Raw genomic sequence first — 23,051 nt, 5'->3', positions numbered from 1 at the left:
CAGATTATTTGTAGGGCTCATTGAAAGCTCCATTTTCCCACAACTGGCATTTTCTGTTGGGTACATAGCTTGGAAAGAAAAATAATAGGAAATTCATACCTCCTCAAGCAAATTTATATTTGGAAACGTTTGTTTCGCTTTTCACGGATTTTTTTTTTTTTTTTGAAGTTACAGAAAGCATAATGGGGCCTTTGACAAGAAAACAGTGCCACTCTATATGCTATGTGATGTTTTCAGTTTTATGGCTGTTCTACACATGAACGCATATATACTAGTGATGCTTAGTCAGTTTTTCCTTCTCTTTGGTGTTCTGACAGGAATTTCCACACTACTGGAGTCTGCAGCCTCTCAAGGAGGTCGCAGCATTCTAAAGATAAGTGTGCTTTCCAAATTTCTATCAGCCCTCATGCAACGGACATAGACCATGAAGACTGAGGGAGAAGGATGAATGGACCTTCATTGTGGCTCATCAGTACGTTTAGCTGTCCCAAAATATATATTAGGGCTGCTCCTATTTGGCAGATGAACTCATTTGACCCAACTGGTATCAAGGACAAGGAAATCATTGTTTTTCAGATATGGAAATAATATTAGTGACTTTGCACTTATCCCTTTAAGGGCAGAAGGACTTTTCACTAAATTCCCTTAGAAAGTAAAGTGACCCTAGAATAGTGGGGGGGGGGGATGCTTAAAGTTTAATCCTTTACAAGGGCCTCCATCATTTTTTTTTTTTTTTTTGCTATTTCTTGGCCCGCTCCCACGGCATATGGAGGTTCCCAGACTAGGGGTCGAATCGGAGCTGTACCCACCGGCCTACGCCAGAGCCACAGCAACGCGGGATCCGAGCCGCATCTGCAACCTACACCACAGCTCACGGCAACGCCGGATCGTTAACCCACTGAGCAAGGGCAGGGACCGAACCCGCAACCTCATGGTTCCTAGTCGGATTCGTTAACCACTGCGCCACGACGGGAACTCCAAGGGCCTCCATCTTGAATTTGCCTTATCATATCAGTAACATCACATCATCTGTTCTTATCACACACTAAGGGGAAACTTGGGGTGCCAAGATAGTTACAAGTTAATACATTTCTTGACTACGTAATGTTTATGCCTAAGTCCCTAAATAGATAGTTAAAAATCTAAGTGTATGAATAAAGACAAAGAGTTCTTAATACAGATAATAATGCACAAGGATGCAGAGTTCCCGCCCTGGCGCAGCGGAAACGAATCCTACTAGGAACCATGAGGTTGCGGGTTCAATACCTGGCCTCACTCAGTGGGTTAAGGATCCGGTGTTGCCGTGAGCTGTGGTGTAGGTCGCAGACTCGGCTCAGATCTTGCATTGCTGTGGCTCTGGCGAAGGCCGGTAGCTGTAGCTCCGATTGGACCCCTAGCCTGGGAACCTCCATATGCTGTGCATGCGGCCCTAAAAAAGACAAAAAAAAAATGCATGAGGGTGAAATTAGGCTTGAGAAGTCAAAACACTTTAATGGTAAATTCCTAGAGGGTACATTATTGCTGCCAGAAAAGTTGGAGCTTTGAGCATCCCAGAGAAAATACTCGAAAGGTGTTCACAGTTCTCACATAAATATGACTAACATTTATATGAAGATATGAGGTACGAGAACTCAATTCTAATACAATTTCCTTGGAAGTTTCCACTTCCATTTTCTTGGACAGTGTAAAACACTATTCAGGGACACATGCTACTTCATAAGATATTTAAGACTTTCTAACTGAAACTCTCTTTTTTGCTTTTTCTCTCTCTCTCTCTAACACACACACACACACACACACACACACACACACGCAAGCACACACCCCTAAAGAACTTCATCAGTAATTCATCTCCCCTCTGAGGCTGATGGACATGGTTACTGATTCAAGCAGAATCCTCAGAATGTCAAAAAGACAAATGAAAACAAAAATCAAGTTTGGTGGAGAAAAATCGATGTCGTTATCTGACTGAATTGATTGGAGTTTTCAGATATTCCAGCGTAGACAATACACTTGACTTACCTAACAAGCAAGTTTACTTTTTCTTTTTTTTTTCGCCACAGTCGAGGCATATGGAAGTTCCTGGGCCAGGGATCCAATCCGAGCTGCAGCTGTAACCTATGCCATAGCTGCGGCAACACTGAGTCCTTAACTCACTGAGCTGACCCAGGGATTGAACCTCTGCAGCTGCAAAGATCCAAGGTTGGATCCTTAACCCGCTGCTCCACCAAGGGAAATCCTTCTTTTCATTTTTATAGAAAAGAAAAGTTTGCAAAAAATAGTGTCTGTAAATTGTATAGCCAAATTTCTCCCCCCAAAATAAAGCAAGGAGGGCTGAGGTAAAAATACACTGCCTAAAAGGCAAAATTTCTCATTGTCAGTCTTCCCTAAAGCCTGACTCCCACCTTCCCCCACAGCTATTAATCAGTCACTCTCCTGCTGAGCTCTCCTCCCTTCAGAGGTGGTCTCTGCTATTTTGCTGTCATCAACCATCATGTTTAACTCCCACGCTATCCTAGAAATTCACTCTGGCCAGTCAAATAGAACCACAGCTATGGAGCTCTTCAAGTTTCCGAATGAGGCCACACAAGATTGTGGTGGCTCCAAGAACAAAGAGCCTGAGGGCAGTGCCTGTAACCTCATAGTTTTCTTAGAAAGAAATCCAGAATGAACAAATCAAGTCGGAGCCCAGAGGGCGTGCTGCTTACTGCTCCCTCACATTTGCAGGGTTCTACTCTGAATTTCTGACATTCCTACTTAAAATCATTTGGAGGAGAAAAGGACCAGAAAGTTGCTGGGGGGCGGGGAGGAGTTCCCGTCATGGCTCAGTGGTTAAGGAACCTGACTAGCATCCATGAGGACGAGGGTTCGATCCCTGGCCTTGCTCAGTGGGTTAAGGATCCGGTGTTGCCTTGAGCTGTGGTGTAAATTGCAGATGTGGCTTGGATCCCGAGTTGCTGTGGTGTAGGCCGGCGGCTACAGCTCTGATTGGAGCCCTAGCCTGGAAACCTCCAAATGCAGTGAGTGTGGCCCTAAAAAGACAAAAAAAATTGAAAAATTTAAAAAAACATCAAAAGGGGTGAGGAAGGATAAAGTGAGAGTGGGAGGGAAGGATGAGAGGGATTAACTTCAAATCTACTTCAGAATGATTCCTCCCCTTACAGAACATTTACAGCCACGTGTTGGTTAAATTCCAATGACTTCATTAATCTCTTGAGTCCACTTACATCAAAGAGTAAGGAATTAGAGGGGCAGGAGAGAACTTTAAGTCTAGTCCAAAGTCCTCCTTTTCGAGTTGAGGAAGTGAAACCCAGATTGGTGACAGTGACTAGACCAGGAATTTAGGGTCCTGAACCTCTCAGGGAGCCTAGCAAAAACTCGGACTGTGGATGACACGTATTTGTGTGCGTGTGGGTGGGCGGGTGTGGGTATGAGTGTTGGTCAATGTAACACTACCTTACCATGTACTTTCTGAAATAAGAATTTGGAGTTTGTTCCAATCATTTTCTCGGACAGTGTAAAACACTCTTCAGGGACAAAGGCCACTTCATAAGATGTTTAAGACTGGCTAACTGAATCTCTGGTGTTCCTACAATGATTGGACAGAAAAGATACTTTTCTTATCTAATTCAACATTAATGGGCTCTACTTAAAAAAAAAAAAAACCATCGAAAATGTTATTTCACAACTCAGTGCTGAAATAAATCAAAAGTTTAACTGCAATCAAAGTCAGGGACAAACTGTACTATAGCTTGAATCACTGAGGACGTGCAGCCTAAAAGCACATCCAAGGGACACCGCCCAAACTGTAAATCCACCAAGAAAGAGAAAAGAAAACGTTGCCTCTTTTAATGACTTGCTTCAGTGGCCTTTTAGTTGCTGCTGTGCGTTAACTGAACCAAGGTTCAAGTTACACAGGCGGCCTCTACTGTAGGCAGGTCTGGGGATGGGCGCGCTTCTTCCCAGCAATAAAGAAATTCAGATCTAGCTTGGCTGGTCGCCTTAACCCTGGTGAGAGGCAGCGCCCGAGCGGTAACCAGGGTTCAACCAGTGGCCTCCCTGCGGCGTCCAAGAAGCCCCACGTGCTCGCAACCGCACCGCGGGGCAAGGCGCCCGGAGGCACGCTCAGCCCGGAGGACAGTAACGGCAGCCAAGCGCAAACCTGGCATCCTCCAAGTCAGCGGCCACAGAAGGCTGGTCGCTCTGCCACGTTTTCAGGAGGGTCAACCCTTCTTCGTTGGGCGCTAAGAAACACCGAGCGTGCCAGAGTGGAGGCTGGAACAGCTTCCCCAGCGCCGTTAAGCGTGCGGGACGCCGCGTCCCCGGGATGCCGGGTCCTCCCCCCACCCCCGCGCGCCAGCCCCTCTGCCCTCCCGGCCGCCCTAGTCCTCCCCTCCCACCTTCGCGCGGAGAGCGAGAGTGTCCTGTGCTTCTAAAATGCATTCAACGCCGCTGCCCCCGCTATCCACTCCCCCGCCACCCCGCCGGCTTCTCTAGGAGAAGGGGCCGCTTTCTGTCTGCGCCTTCACGCGCGGGGGCTGAGCTGCGGCCAAGGCCGAACCAGAGTCACCTTGGCGGAGAAGTTACTGCGGGTCACCGCCTTCAGAGCCCTTCCTCCCGCCTACGTTCTCCCGCCCTTCACTCTCCACCGCCTCCCGCCTGCCACCCCGGCCGCCCCATCCTTTGCTATTGAGCACGGGCGCCTGGGAATTCGGCTTCAGCCCGAATGGAGGTGACAGTGCGGGATCGAGAGAGAGAGAGAGAGAGAGAAAGGAACTGGGAGCCGCCCCAAAGTGATCAGAGGGAGGATTTCCAACGTGCCTCTTCCAGATCCCACCCCGATGATCCTTCCTGGGGCCGGCGTTTGGGCAAGAGGGTCCCAGGTGATCATCGCAGCTCCTTCCTACTTCCTCCTTCCCATCCTCACAACTTGTGCAAGTGGGCCACTGAGCCAATTCCGTAAGTGGAGGAGAGCCTGCGCGCAAAACTTACTGTCGGCGGTGGCCAACCCTTCGCGAGAGACGATCAGACTCTGAAGCCACACGCTCAGAGCCACTAGGAGCAGGGCTTTGCTCTCCATCTGGGGACGCGTTCCTGGGGTAGAAGTTACAGGGCACGGGCGGGAGCGCCGACAGCCCGAGGCGGGAGCAGGCTGGAGCAGCGATCTGTTGCAGGGCAAGTCACCCTTTAAAGAAGCAGCAGGGCAGCTAGAAGTGGCAGCTTTCCCCGGAGGAGGAGGGAAGAGGAGGGGGAGGAATTGAGTCTGACACTGTTTCCACTCTAAGGCTGCTTATATGATTGGAAATATGCAAATAAACCTCATCACCTATTGGCTATAAAATCATAAGTTGGGGGGAGGGCCCTAAATTCACTTCCAAACATTTGAGCAAACTGTAATGAGGATCAGCCCTGCCAGAGAGAAGAGGGGGAAAGGGCAGACGGGAAAATTTACTTTCTCTATGAAGCCTGTTTGCATTTCCTAGGGGGTCTGGCTCTCCTGGACCCTCTATACTAAACACAGGTTTATATGGGTTTATTTGAATATTTTTTATCACCAGTTTTCCAAGGAAGGGACATTAAGTTGTTAAACCTCCTTCTCTTGTGATGGATCCTTTTTGTAATTTTCAATGTTTTGTTAGGTTAGTTTTTGTTTTTTGTTTCCTCCCCCCGCCCCACCAAATACCCCTGGACAATGTCAGTCTTAAGGACCCCTGGACACACAGTTGTTCTGCAGCTTGAATTTACACATCTGGTATTTTAACACTGGCAAAGTGGATTAGCTTATGTAGTTGAGAAAAGCTCTCGCTCTATTTTCTAGTTTTTGCTTCATGCAAATTATACTTAACCCTCAAACTCATTAAGGAATGAAAAGATAGCATTTTATCCTCAGATGTGGACTACGGAGGTCAAATAGCCTAAAATTGTAAAACTGAATTTTTATGCTGAGTGAAAGAAGCTAGTCATGAAAGACCCTTATCCTATGTTTCCATTTATGTAAAATATCCGAATCTTAGAGACAAATCTTAGAGACAGAAAGTAGTGTTGCCTAACGCTGGGGAAAGAGGAGGAAAGAGAATGGAGATTTTTGGGGGAGATGGTGATGAAAATATTCTAAAATTGCATTATGGTGATGGTTATACCACTGTCACTACACTAAAAAACATTGACCTGTACATTCTATTTTTTTAATTTTTTATTTATTTTCATTTTGGCCACCTGCCAGCATATTTAGTTGCTGGCCCAGGGGTCAGATCTGAGCCACAGCCTTGGGACCTAAGCCACAGCTGTGGCAACCCTGGATCCTTAACCCACGCCGTGATCGAAACTGTATCCCAGTGCTCCCAAGAGGCAGCAGATCCCATTGCACCACAGCAGCAACTCCTGACTTGTACACTTTAAATGGGTGAAGTTTACAGTATGTAAATTATATTTTAATAAAGCTATTTAAAAATATGTATTGAGATATGCAAGTAAAATAATAAAAATAATAAAATCATCTTGGATATTATAATTTGGGGTGGCCATGCCCGTGACATGCCTGATCCTTAACAACAAGGCCACCAAGGAACTTATATATATATATGTATATATATGTATATATTTATATATATATATGTATATGTCAGAATGCTCAGAACACTTTCAAATATCTTTTTACATATAAAGAAAGGGTTGACTTAGCCAGGAGGGAGGGTTAGCTCTATATTCCATTCTACAGCTAGGAAACAAGCCCATAAACTAAAACCTCTAGTTCACTGTCTATGTTGAGTTATTTCTCTGAATACCTTCAGTGCTTCCTTCTATTTATCCCTCCTTGGATCTCTCTCTCTCTCTTTCACTCCCACACAATCTACATTTCTATGTTAGAAGGATGAAAATCCATACAGTTTAAACTAGGCTCACATTTTAACTTTTTCTCAAAAACAAAATACCAGATAATACCCAAATAGTTTAAAGTTCGTTATTCTGTCGAACGGAGTTCTAGCTTTAAGCTAATGCATCAAGTGCCAAAGGACAATTTATCTTGTACTGCAATTATTAAACAATATATTGTGCACATTTATTCTATTCCTACAAAGCATGTAGAGGGATTTTGAAAACTGCCAAGAATTAAACCCCTCAGAAGACCTTCAGAAGTAGCAGTACAGACCATGCAGGGGATGAATAACTATGATGTGGCAGTCCTCCAAAAATTATATGGTAAATTCTCATTTTAAAAGTGACACAAGATGAATGCATTTGCATTGCCTGTGCTCAAGTTATAAAAAACATAAACAAAAAAGTAAAATGTCTACTATCTTACACAGAATACTCATGCAGCCTATTTTCATACATAAATATCATATGATAAGACAACCAAACCAATCTGCACTGCTGTGCCTTTCAGAGAACTGCAAGAAGATTTTACACAATTGCTAAAGTGAACTGTGATGCTTGTAGTCCACATTTAAAAATGATCTTCCGGGTTAACAGATACAAAATCAAAGCAATCAAGAGTTAGAGGTTTTGTTTTTTAATATGAAACAGATTTTGGAGTGGTCTGTACTGTCACACTGCAAGTCCATCAGCGCTGCAGAGATTTCCAAGAAGAATTCACGCTCAGCGTGGTAGCAAACAGGCAGGTTGGCTCCAATCCCAGGGACAGGCAATGGGCGGGTGGGTGTGGCAGCAATGCTCTCTCTTGATTGGCTGCTCTCAGAGCATTCTCTTGCAGAGGCTCACATGATCTCCAAGTCTAGACTGCTTGTGTGTTAGTGAAGTGCCTCGTCCAGACTTCAGCAAGGTTATTTGATCACCGACAGTGTGAGCCTTGACTTTTTCCATAATTGACATTTCCTTTGTAACAGGCTTAAAAAGCTTCAGGTTGAAAGAAAATGAGCTTTTTATAGACATTTAACAAACCAGCACTCTTACGGCAGGATATTTGCGCCTGGTAGGTTTAAGACGATGTGAGTAAAAAGTTAAATCAGTACACCCAAAGAAACGACCAGAAACTCCAGAACTCCACCTGTAGGGAAGTTCTGTCTTCGTTCTTCCTCCCTTTCTTTCTCCCTTCCTTCCTTCTTTCCTTCCTTCCTCCTCCCATCTCTTTTAAATTGATGGCCTATTTGCACGCACTAGGCACCTTACATCATTACAAAATGCCCAAACTTGATGATATTCCCATTGTACAGATGATGCTCTGGAAAAACTAAAGTACAAATAAATAATACATTTTGCAAATTCCTACTACATCCTTCCTCCATCGTGTTTGTTCATTTGTTTGTTTTTCTCCATCACGTTTAAATAAAGGAATCTGGGTTACTTTTTTTGCTTTGAGGACAAAGGAATTGTGGGGTGTGGAATTCCTTCAAATGATAAAATACAGTGTTAAATAATCCAGACACATTTTAAGGATTTTAATTTTCTTGAGTTGGAGATATTCAACTCCTCCCTCTTCCTAACACACAAGAAAACAAAAATAAAGAGAAAGAAAAAGTCGCATTTGAATTAAAGATTTTTTTTTTAAAAGAGTCAATATGTTTTTTTTTTTTAAAGCCAAAGCATTGCAATGCCTTGTCCCAGCATAAGGTTTTATGCTGAGGGGGACACATCAGAACATACCAGTGACACAGATGCTGTCACAGAGGAACTACAGCAGGTGGAGGTGGAGAAGGACATAGGTCACTCCCAGAAGACAGCTCATAAAAACTAAAAAGAATGCACACACATAACCCACAGATTTATAATCTATGATTGTTTATAAGTAGGTTTTATTTCCCCATTCTTAAAAACTTAAAGCCCCAAACTTAAGACTTAACCCCAAACTTAAAAACTTAAGGTTGTGGGAAATCAAAGGAGACTTTCTATGAGACCTCAATATGCAATATCAAGAATGCTTTATGCCGAGGGCTTCACATTCTGAGAAACCTTCAGATAAAACATCAAATCCCTAGACTGGAAATGGGCTGAGCCTGACTGGGCACAGACACGTTTGAAGTGCCCCCTGCTGACCTGCTGGTGAAACTGTAACATCTCAGAAAAGTCATTTTAAGACACTAGACTAGGGATTAACTTGTGTAATCATTAAGCTCTTGTTTTGTTATTTGGGGTTTTCTTATCCCTTTTGTTAAATTACGTATAAGGTGAAGGAAAACATTGCTCTTTACACCTCTGTGGTAATTCCCACAGCATCAAACCGTGCTGGGAAGTTAGGAGGTTCTTAGTGAATATTAGGGTGAATTAATAACACTGAAGTAAAGGTTATCTAGCCCTAAACTGGGGAGAAAGCAGGGTTTTAAATTTTATTTATTGATTTATTTATTGCTTTTTAGGGCAGCACCTGCAGCATATGGAGGTTCCCAGGCTATGTGTCGAATCAGAGCTGCAGCTGCTGGCCTACATCACATTATGTAAGTGAAAAGAGCCAGTCTCAAAAACCACATATTATATAATTCCATGTACATGAGATGTCTCGAATAGGTAGCACATAGAATCTGAGTCACTTCTGAAACCCATACCACAGTTTGTGGCAATGGCCGGATCCTTAACCCACTAAGTGAGGCCAGGGATTGAAAACAAATCCTCATGGATACTGGTAGGGTTTGTTTCTGCTGAGCCACAACAGGCACTCCAGGGTTTTTAATTTTTAAATTTCAGTATAATTAATAATTAGGAAACTTGAGGGCACACATACGTCCCTTGCCATTATCTAGTCTAGTTAGACCAAATTTATCTGGGTTAGGGAAATGGAGGAAAACTTTGTTTAATGGAGCTTTTTGCTGGCCTCATGTATTTCTCATCTTCCTTTTAATTAGCTCTTTGGTTAAAAGTATAATACACTCGATCAAAGTAAGACCACAAAAGATTGTGGACATTCTAGCCATTGCTGTCTATTACTGAACAGTTTAATCTCTACCAGCCTACAAAGTGAAAAGTGATGTCTTGTTTTCATTTTCATTTAAAATAATAATAATATCAGCTAGCTTTCATATAGTGCTGGCTACGTGTAGCAGTTAATATTGTATATTATTAATGTAATATACAACAGCTTTATTAAGATATAACTCATCCATTTGTTGTACAATTACCTTGTTTTTAGTATATTCACAGAGCTGTATAAACATGATCAATTTGAGAACATTTTAATCAAGCCCAAAGAAGCTTTGTACCCTTTAGCTGTCACTCCCCTCTCCTCCTTCACCCAGTGCCAGCGCTAGACTATTTTCTGTCTCCATAGATTTACCTATTCAAGACATCTCATGTACATGGAATTATGTAATATGTGTTTTTTTGAGACTGGCTCTTTTCACTTACATAATGTGCTCAGGGTCCATCCATGCAGAAGCATGAGGCAATACCTACATCACAGCCACGGCAATGCCAGATTCAACCTGCGTCTGCAACCTACACCACAGCTCACGGCAATGCCAGATCCTTAACCCACTGAGTGAGGCCAGGGATTGAACCCGCAACCTCATCATTCCTAGTTGGATTCGTTTCTGCTGCGCCACAACAGAAACTCCTAGCTTGTCATTATTTTCAAAGACTCTTTTTGTTGAGGATGCCAGATTGTAGCCTTGCCTTTCCTCTCTCCCTCCTTTCCTTTCTTCCTCTCTTCCTTTCTTCCTTCTCTCCTTTTTAAAATTTTTTCCCAATACTTTAGCGACGCCTTTCTATTTTCTTCTGTCTTCCATAATTTCTCTCAAAAATTCAGCCTTTCGTCTTATTATCAACTTTTTGTTAATAATATGTCTTTTTTTCTCCCTCTGGCTGCATTTAAGACTTTCACCTTACTTTCAGTTTTTAGCATTTTGCCTGTGATGGCTATTCCTGCTGGCTCAGTGCAGAGCAGGCAATAATGCGCAGCTCCCAGGTCTCTCTGAAAGGAGTTAGACTGCACATCTAGTGCCCTGACTTTTCTGATTGCTGCCTGAGTGTTGTTCTCCTAAAAAAGTATGAAACTCGTTAGTAAAGCAAATACATAGGCAAAACCAGAATACAGTATTACTAGAGTGGTGGTGGGAAAATACTTAATCCTACCATAAAGTTTAAATTATGAAAGTACTCAAAACAACTACAACTATTTTATTTTAATAGATACACAACATAAATAGATGTAAATTGTGAAAATAGTATATATTGTGGAGAGAAAGGATGTAAAAATATTGCATTCTCCGAAAGAACTTAAGATATTACCAGTTTAAGATAGATTGTTTTAACTATACTTTGTGCAAGCCCCTTGGTAACCACAAAGAAAACAAGAATGGAATCAAGGAGTTCCTGCCATGGCTCAGCAGTAATGAACCCGATTAATATCCATGAGGATGTGGGTTCAATCCTTGGCCTCACTCAGTGGGTTAAGGATCTGGCATTGCCCTGAGCTGTGATGTAGGTCACAGATGCAGCTTGGATCCTACATTGCTGTGGCTGCGGCTGTGGCTGGCACTGCAGCTCTGATTTGACCACTAGCGTGAGAACTTCCATATGTCGCAAGTACGACCCTAAAAAGCGAAAAAACTGAAGAAAGAAAGAAAGAAAGAAAGAAAGAAAGAAAGAAAGAAAGAAAGAAAGAAAGAAAGAAAAAAGAAAAGAAAAGAAAAGGAAGAAAGGAATCAAAACCTATTAATGAAAAAAAAAAAGAAAAAAAAATCTGAGAAAGGAGTTCCCATTGTGGCTCTGTGGGTTAAGAGTCTGACTGCAGAGGCCTAGGTAGCTGCAGAGGTGCAGGTTCAATCCCCAGCCCAGTGCAGTGGGTTAAAAGATCTGGCATTGCCACGACTGTGGTGTAGGTTGCAGCTGTGGCTTGGATTCATCCCCTGGCCCAGGAACTTCCATATGCTGTGAGTGCAGCCATAAAAACAAAACAAAACAAAAAGACAAATAAAGGAACACAACAAGAGAGAAAAAGAGGGATGGAAAAGTTACAAGACAAAGTGGTTAACAACATGGCAATGGAAACCTTTCCCTATCAATAATTACTTTAAATGTAAAATAGACTAAACTCCTCAATAAATAGATGCAGCGACTGAGTGGATTAAAAAATCAAGGTTGGAGTTCCCGTCATGACTCAGCAGTTAACGAACCTGAACCTGACTAGGATCCACGAGGATGCAGGTTTGATCCCTGGCCTCACTCAGTGGGTTAAGGACCTGGCATTGCTGTGAGCTGTGGTGTAGGTCACAGATGAGGCTCAGATTCCACATTGCTGTGGCTGTGACATAGGCCAGCAGCTATAGCTCTGATTCAACCCCTAGCCTGAGAACCTCCATATGCCTTGGGTTTGGCCCTGAAAAATAAAAAAATAATAATAAAAAAAAGAAGAACACACATAGGCTAAACATAAATGAATAAAATGAGATAATTCATGTAAATGGTAACAAAAAGAAAACGAGTGGCTATACTTAGGCAAAATAGTCTAAAGCTGTCTCTTAGACAAACAAAGCTATTACATAATGATAAAAGAGTCAGTTCAGCAATATAAAAACTGTAAATCTGTATGCACCTAACACCAGCACATCTAAATATATATATAGCACATATTGGCAGATCTAAAGGGAAAAATTTTTAATAATGCAAAAATAGGAGACTTCACTATCTCACTTTAGTAATAGAACAAATATGCAGAGTGAAAATCAATAAAGAACCAGTAGCCCTGAACAACACTGTAGACTCAATGAATCTAATGGAGATATAAAACTTTCACTGCCAGCAGAATAATACACAATTTTCTCATGTGCATATGAAAAATGTTTGAGGCCAGAGCACAGGATTTGGTCAAAACTAACTCTTAACAAATTTAAGAAGATTAAAATCATACCAAATATCTTTTTAGACCAAAATGGAATGAATCTAGAAGTCCGTAACAGGAAAAAAAAAAAGAGAAATTCACAAATATGTGAAAACTAAATAATATGTGTACAATGGAATATATTCAGCCATGGGAAAGAAGGAAAGCCTGCCACGTGAGACAAGCTGAATTAACTTGGAGGACCTTATACTGAGTGAAATAAGTCATAAAGAAAAGCACTGCATGATCCCACTAATATGTGGAAGCTAAAAAAGTTGAATTATTACCCCAGAGTTGAATGTCAATTATCTTGGTGGAGGAGTTTGGAGAAGTGTTCAGATGTTGGTCAAAGCGTCCAAGGTTCAGTTATGCAGGATGAATAGGTTTTAAAGACCTAATGTACAGGATGTGATATAATAGCTAACAATTCTATATTGTGTACTGGAATTGTGCTAAGAGAGTATGTTTCAGTGTTGTCAACACATACACAAAAACAGATGACTATGTGAAGACATTATATATGAATTAACTTGACTATAGTAATCATTTCATTATGTATATATGTATTAAAATAGGCTGTGGGGAGTTCCCGTCGTGGTGCAGTAGTTAACGAATCTGACTAGGAACCATGAGGTTGCGGGTTTGATCCCTGGCCTTGCTCAGTGGGTTAACAATCCGACATTGCTGTGAGCTCTGGTGTAGGTTGCAGACGCGGCTCAGATCCCGCGTTGCTGTGGCTCTGGCGTAGGCCAGTGGCTATAGCTCCCATTAGACCCCTAGCCTGGGAACCTCCATATGCTGCGGGAGCAGCCCAAGAAATGGCAAAAAGACAAAAAATAAAATAAAATAAAATAGGCTGTGTACCTTAAATATATTCGATTTTATTAAATAAATTTTTTTAAATTAAAAAAGTTAAAATTGAAATAGAACTGATTTTTTAAAAAATCTCTTTAGGGCGGTACCCATGGCATATGGAATTTCCCAGGCTAGGGATCAAATTGGAGCTGTAGCAGCCAGCCTACACCACAGCCATAGCAACATGGGATCTGAGCTGATTCTGTGACCTACATCACAGCTCACAGCAATGTCGGATCCTCAACCCACTGAGCAAGGCCAGGGATTGAACCCTCGTCCTCATGGATACTACTCAGGTTCAACACCACTGAGTCACCATGGGAACTCCTAAAATAGGATTGATCTTGAAAATATCTCTAAATTTTTAACCATTTCCGAACAAAAATAGAGTTGAAGAATAAGAAGGAAATTTCATTACCAATGCTCAGAACCTAAGGTAATCCTTAAATCCTTGGCCTGACATGAATGGTAAAGTAACTGTTTTTTGGGGGTTTTTTTGTCTTTTTTTTTTTTTTAGGGCCACACCCGAAACACATGGAGGTTCCAAGGCTAAGGGTTGAATCAGAGTTGTAGCCGCTGGCCTATACCACAGCCACAGCAACACCAGATCCAAGCTGCCTCTTCGACCTACACCACAGCTCACAACAATGCTGGATCCTTAACCCACTGAGGGAGGCCAGGGATCGAATCTTCTTCCTCATGGATGCTAGTCAGATTTGTTTCCACTGAGCCAGGACAGGAACTCTGGTAAAGGAACTATTAAACTGGTTTCAGAACCCCAAGAAGAGACGTTCCTGTTGTGGCGCAGCAGAAAGGAATCTGACTAGAAACTATGAAGTTGTGGGTTTGATCCCTGGCCTTACTCAGTGGGTTAAGGATCGTGCGTTGCTGTGAGCTGTGGTGTAGGTCGCAGAGGCACCTCGGATCTGGTGTTGCTGTGGCTGTGGTGTAGGCCGGCAGCTGTAGCTCCAATTAGACCCCTAGCCTGGGAACTTCCATATGCCACGAGTGCTGCACTGAAAAAAAAAAAGAACCCCAAGATCACTTAGAGCTTCTACCTTAGATATTTCTAAGCAGGACACTGAATAAGAGAGATTCTCCAAAATGCATCTGGATAGGAAAAGGGAACTAACGGAGGTGACTCAAGGGTACAGGGTTTCTTTGTGAATTGATAAATATGGTATAAAATTGACTATGAGGATGATTGCACATAACTGTGAATATACTAAAGACTGTTGAAATGTCCATTTTATTTTTTTAATTTATTTTTTTTATTTTATTTTCCCACTGTACAGCAAGGGGATCAAGTTATCCTTACATGTATACATTACATTTTTTTTCCCCACCCTTTGTTCTGCTGCAACATGTGTATCCAGACATAGTTCTCAATGCTAATCAGCAGGATCTCCTTGTAAATCTATTCTAAGTTGTGTCTGATAAGCCCAAGCTCCCGATCCCTCCCACTCCCTCCCTCTCCCATCAGGCAGCCACAAGTCTGTTTTCCAAGTCCATGATTTTCTTTTCTGTGGAGATGTTCATTTGTGCTGGATATTAGATTCCAGTTATAAGTGATATCATATGGTATTTGTCTTTGTCTTTCTGGCTCATTTCACTCAGGATGAGATTCTCTAGTTCCATCCATGTTGCTGCAAATGGCATGATGTCATTCTTTTTTATGGCTGAGTAGTATTCCATTGTGTGTATATACCACATCTTCCTAATCCAATCATCTGTTGATGTCCTGGCTATTGTGAATAATGCTGCAATGAACATGCGGGTGCGTGTGTCTCTTTTAAGAAAATGTCCATTTTAATATGTGAATTGTATAGCATGTGTGTAACAGCTGAATAAAGGTATTAAGAAACAAGAGAGCTCCTTCGTGAGATCAGATGGGGGCAATGAGACTGACTGACCAAGAAACCTCCTCTATCAGCAGAGCAGGAGCCAAGCAGTACACAATGATGTCATACACAGGGGAACACTACTGCAGCCCCTAATATACCCTTTTCCAAACGTCGATGGTCAATGCAGTTTTCCTGTTTTATTCTTACTTCCCTCAATTAGGTATATTATGGGTGTGTGTGTGTGTTTTAAGGAGGAGCATTGTACGTGAGAGTTATTAAATTCATCCTTTAGTCGTAGATGGCAGACCTTGAGGATCTATCTAGACATAAAGAAAAATGCCAGGAGTTCCCAGTCGTGGCACAGCAGAAAAGAACATGACTAGGAACCCTGAGGTTAAGGATCCAGCATCGCCGTGAGCTGTGGTGTAGGTCACAGACATGGGGCTTGGATGTTGTGTTGCTATGGCTGAGGTGTAAGCCAGCGGCTATAGCTCTGATTTGACCCTTAGCCTGGGAACATTCACGTGCCACGGTCTCGGCCCTAAAAAGACAAACAAAAAAAAGAGAAAAACGCCAGTAATCCAGAGAACCAAGTTGGGAGCTGGTACATGAGACCCTGGGCTCTCTCTGGGAGAGAAAATGAGTATACTTTCTATTACATTGTTCTGGGCAGGGGCATTTTCAAGTCCCGCTTAATGTTGTTTTAAAATTCTTTTACTTGTAAAGTTCCTCCATCTCACAACTGACTTTCCACCATTAAAACTTTCCTCATTTTAGGAGTTCCTATCGCATCTTATGAACCCAACACAGTGTCCATGAGGATGCGGGTTCGATCCCTGGCCTCTCTCAGTGGGTTAAGGATCTGGTGTTTCCACAAGCTGTCTCAGATTTGTCTCAGATCTTGTGTTGCTATAGGTCCCCTAGCCTGGGAACTTGCTTATGCCACAGGTTCAGCCTTAAAAAGAGAAAAAAAATTTAAAAAAAAACTTTCCTCATTTTTGTTTCTTTTAAGATTGTTGAGCCCATTTGCCCTCTGGATAAGCGCCCATATTTACATTTCCCTCCTTCAGAGGTTGAGAAACTAAATGAATTTCCTAAAGACATTTATTTGGATGAATCCAATACGACCATCTGCATCTTCTGCCTGGAAGCCTAGAACTCTTTTTATTAAGACAATGTTCCCAGTGGAAGAGCAGAGGATTCAGAGTAGTACCTTTTCTCCCTCTTTGGTCTTTGATTTTTCTTTTTCTTTTTCTTTTTTTTTTTCTGGTCTTTTTAGGGCCGTACCTGCGGCATATGGAGGTTCCCAGGCAACCCCGGATCCTTAACCCACTGAGTAAGGCCAGGGATGGAACTCACAACCTCATTGTTCCTAGTCTGATTTGTTAACCACTGAGCCACAACGGGAACTCCTAGCTGTGGCTTTTGAGAGCTGAAAGTCACCAGAGTTCAAAGATGAACATTTTATTATTATTATTGTTATTATTTTTCTAAGGAAGATGAGTTAAGGTGAACCTTTACTATTCCATGTTGTTGTGCAGGTAATGTTTAAGTCCCTGTCTTTCTACATATAATGTGGGTTGAGGGTGGCAATTGACCTAACCAGCCTGAGATTCTCAGATACTTCGTCTATAAAAATGAGATGATAATATCTTTCTTGGCTCCCTCACAGTGCAGGGCTTGAAATCAAATGAAATTGATTTTTAAAGGACTTAGTAAAATGAAATCTCTAAACCTCTATGTATGTTGAAGTGTAGGGATTATTTGTAGCTTCTTGGTATTGCCTCTTTCTAAGGTATTGTATAGTAGCATTTTGAAACGTAATGTTGCTCTCCAAAAGCTAATGATTAAAAATAATAAGAAATAGATGGCCAACAAGCACATGAAAAAATGCTCAACATCACTGATTACTATAGAAATGCAAATCAAAAACTACTATGAGGTACCACCTTACACAAGTCAGAATGGCCATCATTAATAAGTTCAAATAACAAATGCTGGAGAGGGTGTGGAGAAAAGGGAACCTCCTTGCACTGTTGGTGGGAATGTAAATTGGTACAACCACTATGGAGAACAGTATGGAGGTACCTTAGAAAACTATACATAGAACTACCATATGACCCAGCAGTATACCCGGACAAAACTTTCCTTGTCCGGGTATGTTCACTGCAGCACTAGTCACAATAGCCAAGACATGGAGACAACCTAAATGTCCATCGACAGATGAATGGATTAAGAAAATGTGGTATAGAAGTTCCCGTCGTGGTTCAGTGGTTAACAAATCCGACTAGGAACCATGAGGTGGCGGGTTCGATCCCTGCCCTTGCTCAGTGGGTTAAGGATCCGGCGTTGCCGGGAGCTGTGGTGTAGGTTGCAGACGCGGCTCGGATCCTGCATTGCTGTGGCTCTGGCGTAGGCCAGTGGCTATGGCTCCGATTAGACCCCTAGCCTGGGAACCTCCACATGCCGTGGGAGCAGCCCAAGAAAATGGCAAAAAGACAAAAAAAAAAAAAGGAAAGAAAGAAAGAAAGAAAGAAAGAAAGAAAGAAAGAAAGAAAGAAAGAAAGAAAGAAAGAAAGAAAGAAAGAAAGAAAATGTGGTATATATACACAATGGATAATACTCAGTCATAAAAAGAACAAAATAATGCCATTTGCAGCAACATGGATGGAACTAGAGACTCTCATACTAAGTGAAGTAAGTCAGAAAGATAAATACCATATGATACCACATATCTGGAATCTAATATATGGCACAAATGGATCTTCCCACAGAAAAGAAAATCATGGACATGGAGAACAGACTTGTGGTTGCCAAGAGGGAAGGGGAGAGAGTGGGAGGAACTGGGAATTTGGGGTTAATAGATGCAAACTATTGCCTTTGGAATGGGATAAGCAATGGGATCCTGCTGCATAGCACTGGGAACTTGTCTGGTCACTTGTGATGGAGCATGATAATGTGAGAAAAAAAGAATGTATATATGTATGTGTGACTGGGTCACCTTGCTGTGCAGTAGAAAATTGACAGAAGACTTTAAATCAGCTATAATGGAAAAAATAAAAATCATTATTAAAAAATAAATTTAAAAAATAAGAAATAAGTTTCAGATTCGGCTTACACAACTTGTCAGTGTTTCTGAAACTGTGCTTACATCGGATTGGAAGGTAAATTCCACTCGGAATTGTTCTGGCTCAGTTTGTACTATGGCAACAAGTGAGAGATTTTCCTAATTATCAGAATTTTACCCTTGAAAAGTTACAGTTCTAAGAAGTGCACCAGGAAATGGCTTTGGAACCCAGAGTCCAGGGCCACTTCTCTGTATGAGGAGTTACCAGTAAAAACTGAGGAGACAATACATCATGTGTGTTCAACATGAACCACCCCCAGGTCCTTGAATAGAGTAATTTCTGTGCTTGTGAATTTCCTGAAGCCTGAAGTTTTATAAGTGAGCGGCCTCTCAAGTGCTGATACTTTGGTATTACCTTAGAAAGGTTGATCAGGAGACAAGCCCAACTGATGCCTTCCCTTCATATTTATATTTAAGATGCTCTGAAGGCATCTGCTTGGATGATATTTGAGAATGTGGTGACTTTGGAAAGATGTGGCAGCCAGTTGGTGACCACTGACTTTTGTCTCTCTGCCTTTTTGGCAGCTCCACTCTGATGCCCAGAGATCTGCATCTCGGTGAGAGGTGGCATTCCCTGGACTGAAACAAACCTATACCAGGACATTATAGGCATGAAGGCTATGGCCGGACATGTCCTGGAAATGCTCCTTCATCTTCTTTTGTTTTCCCTTCTTTTTGTTTTTCCTTCGTCTTCTTTTGTTTTCCCTATTATTTAGGGAATAATCCAAACCCTAAATTCCCAGAATTTGGATTCTCAGCAAGGAAATCACAACTGGGAGGGTTTTGTAGTGAGCAGGTCCATACCCTAATCCCAAATTTATGTATGTATATATATGTCTTTTTAGGGCTGCACTCATGGCATATGGAAGTTCCCAGACTAGGGGTTGAATCAGAGCTTTAGCTACTGGCCACAGTCACAGTTCACAGCAACATGGGATCTGAGTCCTGTCTGCAACCTACACACCGCTCACTGCAATGCCAGATCCTGAACCCACTGATGGAGGCCAGGGATCGAACCCACATCCTCATGGATACTAATCAGGTTCATTGCCACTGAACCACAGTGGGAACTCCCTAAATTAATCTTTCAGTTTCTCAATCTCATAGATTCCCGTTGGGTGCTTGTGTATTTTCTAAAACTAAAAATCTCAGTTATCTTAAACAAGAGAGAGAACATGATTGCTTCGGAAGAAATTAGTTTTTTTCTATTTTAATGTTTTTCTCCATTATAAATATGGCTTTATTTGTGAGAAGTGAAGAATAGCTGTGTTAGATGGAAACAATGTGTTTTCAAGTTTTTTGTTTTATTTTTTACAAAGCAGAGTTTGCAGTGAGTATAAAAGTATAGATTTGTTTAGAGAGGCAGTAAGAATTTTTGGTTATTATTTTGAGGGTTTTTTTTTTTTTTTTTTTCAGGGCCAGACCAGCGGCATATGGAGGTTCCCAGGCTAGGGGTCGCATGGGAGTTGTAGCTGCTGGCCTACACACAGCCACAGCAACGGGGGATCTGAACCCTGTCTTCGACCTACACCACAGCTCATGGCAGCACCGGATCCTTAACCAACTGAGCTAGGCCAGGGATTGAGCCCGAAACCTCACAGTTCCTAGTCGGATTCGTTTCCGCTGTGCCACAACGAACTCCACGTATTTGTTTTGATTTTCTACTCTTCGAGCTTTCTAAAGGGCTCATATTTGATTGCTATTTTTTTCAGTGCCTATAGAATTATTCTGTGTTTTGAAATATTTCATTGTGAAAACTTTTGCCCTTGGAGATTTGCACAAGCAGGGTTTATTTTCCTAAATGTTGCAAACTTGGGTTGATTTTTAAAATTCAGTTTTTATTTTTTAAAGTTTTTATTAGGAGTTCCCGTCGTGGCTCAGTGTAACGAATCCGACTAGGAACCATGAGGTGGCGGGTTCGGTCCCTGCCCTTGCTCAGTAGGTTAACGATCCGGCGTTGCCGTGAGCTGTGGCGTAGGTTGCAGACGCGGCTCGGATCCCGTGTTGCTGCGGCTCTGGTGTAGGCCGGTGGCTACAGCTCCGATTCGACCCCTAGCCTGGGAACCTCCATATGCCGCGGGAGCGGCCCAAAGAAATAGCAAAAAGACAAAAAAAATAAATAAATAAAGTTTTTATTAGAGTATAGTTGATTTACAATGTTGTGCCAATTTCTACTGTACAACGAAGTGACCCAGTCATTATATATACACACTATCCCATATATATATATTTCATATATATATATACTTTCTCGTATTATCTTCCCTCATGGTCTATCCCAAGAGACTGGACTGGATATTGTTCCCTGTGGGAACAGTAGAATCTCATTGCTTATGCATTCTAAATGTAATAGTTTGCAGCTACTAACCCCAAATTCTGCGTCCATACCACTCCCTCCCCTTTCCCCCTTGGCAACCACAAGTCTGTTCCCTATGTTTGTGTGTCTACTTGTGTTTTTCAGATTGATTTTTTAAAAGGTTGACATTTTTCATCTAAAATCTGTTTTGGAGTTTCTGTTGTGGCTCAGCGGTAACTACCTCGACTAGTATCCACGAGGACTCGTGTTTGATCCCTGACCTTGCTCAGTGGGGCGTAGCTATAGGTTGCAGAGGAGGCTGGGCTCTAGCATTGCTGTGACTGTGGTGTTGGCCGGCAGCTGCAGCTCCTATTTGACCCCTGGCCTGGGAACTTCTATATGTCACAGGTGTGGTCCTAAAAAGACTAAATCAATCAGTCAATCAATCGAAATCTGTTTTAATATAGGAGATTGGGTAGATGATCTTGTAAGGTCTCTATAATTTGTTACATCTCAGTGAGGACCAGCTCATGTTTCAGGAAGATGTGCTATAGAAAGATTTACAGAGTACTTGCTCTTTTGTAATATATGTGACTGCCTAGGTCTCAGTAAGCAGAGATATTATTTTTGTGCTATTGGTTTGGTTTTGCGATTGGAAATTAAAGGAATTCTGTAGTAGTGTAGCACCATATGATTTCTAGTTTGTCTTTATTACATAAAGAATATATGGCCCTGTCACTGAGCCACAGCCGAGGACTCAGCAGCCTCCCCCTCAAGCCCCCTTGCTTCCAGCAACTCCATCCCCCAACCGGAGCCCACCTTCTCCCACAGCTGCTTTCCGCAGGAGGTTTCCAGTGAAGAAAAGGAATCTTACCGTAGGTCCGCGATCCAGAACCTCCACTCTTTCCATCCCTTTGCTGGTGTAGGTAGGGGTGATGATCTGATCCCTGCTGGCACTTAGGGTTATATCCATATAAAAATTCAACAGAAAAATGGCAGGAAGATCTTAATACTGTCCAAGGGATCGCTGAGGATTACGATAAAAAGAAACTAGTGAAGGCGTTTAAGAAGAAATTTGCCTGCAATGGTACCGTAATTGAGCATCCAGACTATGGAGAAGTCATTCATCTACAGGGTGACCAGCGCAAGAACATACGGCAGTTCCTTGTAGTGACTGGACTGGCTAAGGACGACTAGCTGAGGGTTCATGGGTTTTAAGTGCCTTTGGCTCACTGAAGCTTAAGTGAGGATTTCCTTGCAATGAGTAGAATTTCCCTTCTGTTCCTCGTCGCCAGTTTAAAAACCTCACAGCTTGTGTAATGGAACCATTTGGGTCTGCTTTTAACTTGGACTACTGTAATGCTTTCCTGCAATAAACTGAAAAGAGCCAAAAAAAAAAAAAAGAATATATGGAAGATGAGGTGTTTACATGATAACACATTCCTGGAGATTTGCAAACCTACCAAGAGCTTGGTAAATTTTTTTCCCAGTTTTTAGTGTAGACATGTGGTGCTGTGGGATAAATCCAGTATCAGCATCCTGCTGCATGATGGTGATTCATTGCAGAACACAGACATGTCATCATACATCTTTAATTTTGCATGACTTCAACCCTAGACACTATGTTTTCTTCATATGCTTTGCCACTATTTATACCATCATTACATAATTTCCATGGAAGTTTAAGTATATGTGTATGTATATATGTGTATGTATATATATATGAAAGAAATGTCAAAATAACCATAAGGCCGTCAAGTCATTGAAATAATTCTGATAGAGCCCTATGTTTGTTTTTAGGAGTAGTCAGTCCTCTTTGCGCCATCCTGGAGATCCAATTATTTTACCAGATGCTTATTTCCCTGCCCTATGTGACTAAGAAAACATGTGAGGAGATAGTCACCCTTTTTGAAGGTTCAAGATCCTTTTGACCATCTGTTTTTATTCATACTGCCTAACTGCCAGTGTCTTTTATCTTGCTACCTAAAAGCAAAAAACGGTTGGACCTGATGATAAAAAGTATATGTGATGGCTTTCTTTGCACTTCCTCTGTGATCTGTCATTTGAAATTGGTGAGTTGGAGTTCCTGTTGTGGCTCAGTAGTAACGAACCCGACTGGTATCCATGAGAATGTGGGTTCGATCCCAGGCCTTGCTGAAT

General features: G+C 42.0%; 1 protein-coding gene and 1 pseudogene across 1 annotated transcript in view; one reads left to right on the top strand and one right to left on the bottom strand.

Moving 5' to 3' along the window:
* The window catches only part of LPL (lipoprotein lipase), a 29,791-nt gene extending 24,426 nt beyond the window's left edge, over window positions 1–5,365 (bottom strand). Inside the window, exon 1 of the mRNA XM_047760915.1 lies at window positions 4,993–5,365. Coding sequence (XP_047616871.1) covers window positions 4,993–5,080 — 88 coding nt within the window. The 5' untranslated portion in view covers window positions 5,081–5,365. The remainder of the gene's footprint in view (window positions 1–4,992) is intronic.
* A 16,005-nt stretch (window positions 5,366–21,370) lies between these two features.
* LOC125116239 (eukaryotic translation initiation factor 1-like) lies at window positions 21,371–22,173 on the top strand (annotated as a pseudogene).
* The last annotated feature ends 878 nt before the right edge of the window (window positions 22,174–23,051 follow it).

Source organism: Phacochoerus africanus, chromosome 15 (genome assembly GCF_016906955.1).
Source record: "Phacochoerus africanus isolate WHEZ1 chromosome 15, ROS_Pafr_v1, whole genome shotgun sequence".
NCBI lineage: Eukaryota > Metazoa > Chordata > Mammalia > Artiodactyla > Suidae > Phacochoerus > Phacochoerus africanus.
Note: the sequence above shows the minus strand (reverse complement) of the source record. Positions and strands in the feature narration are given on the sequence as shown.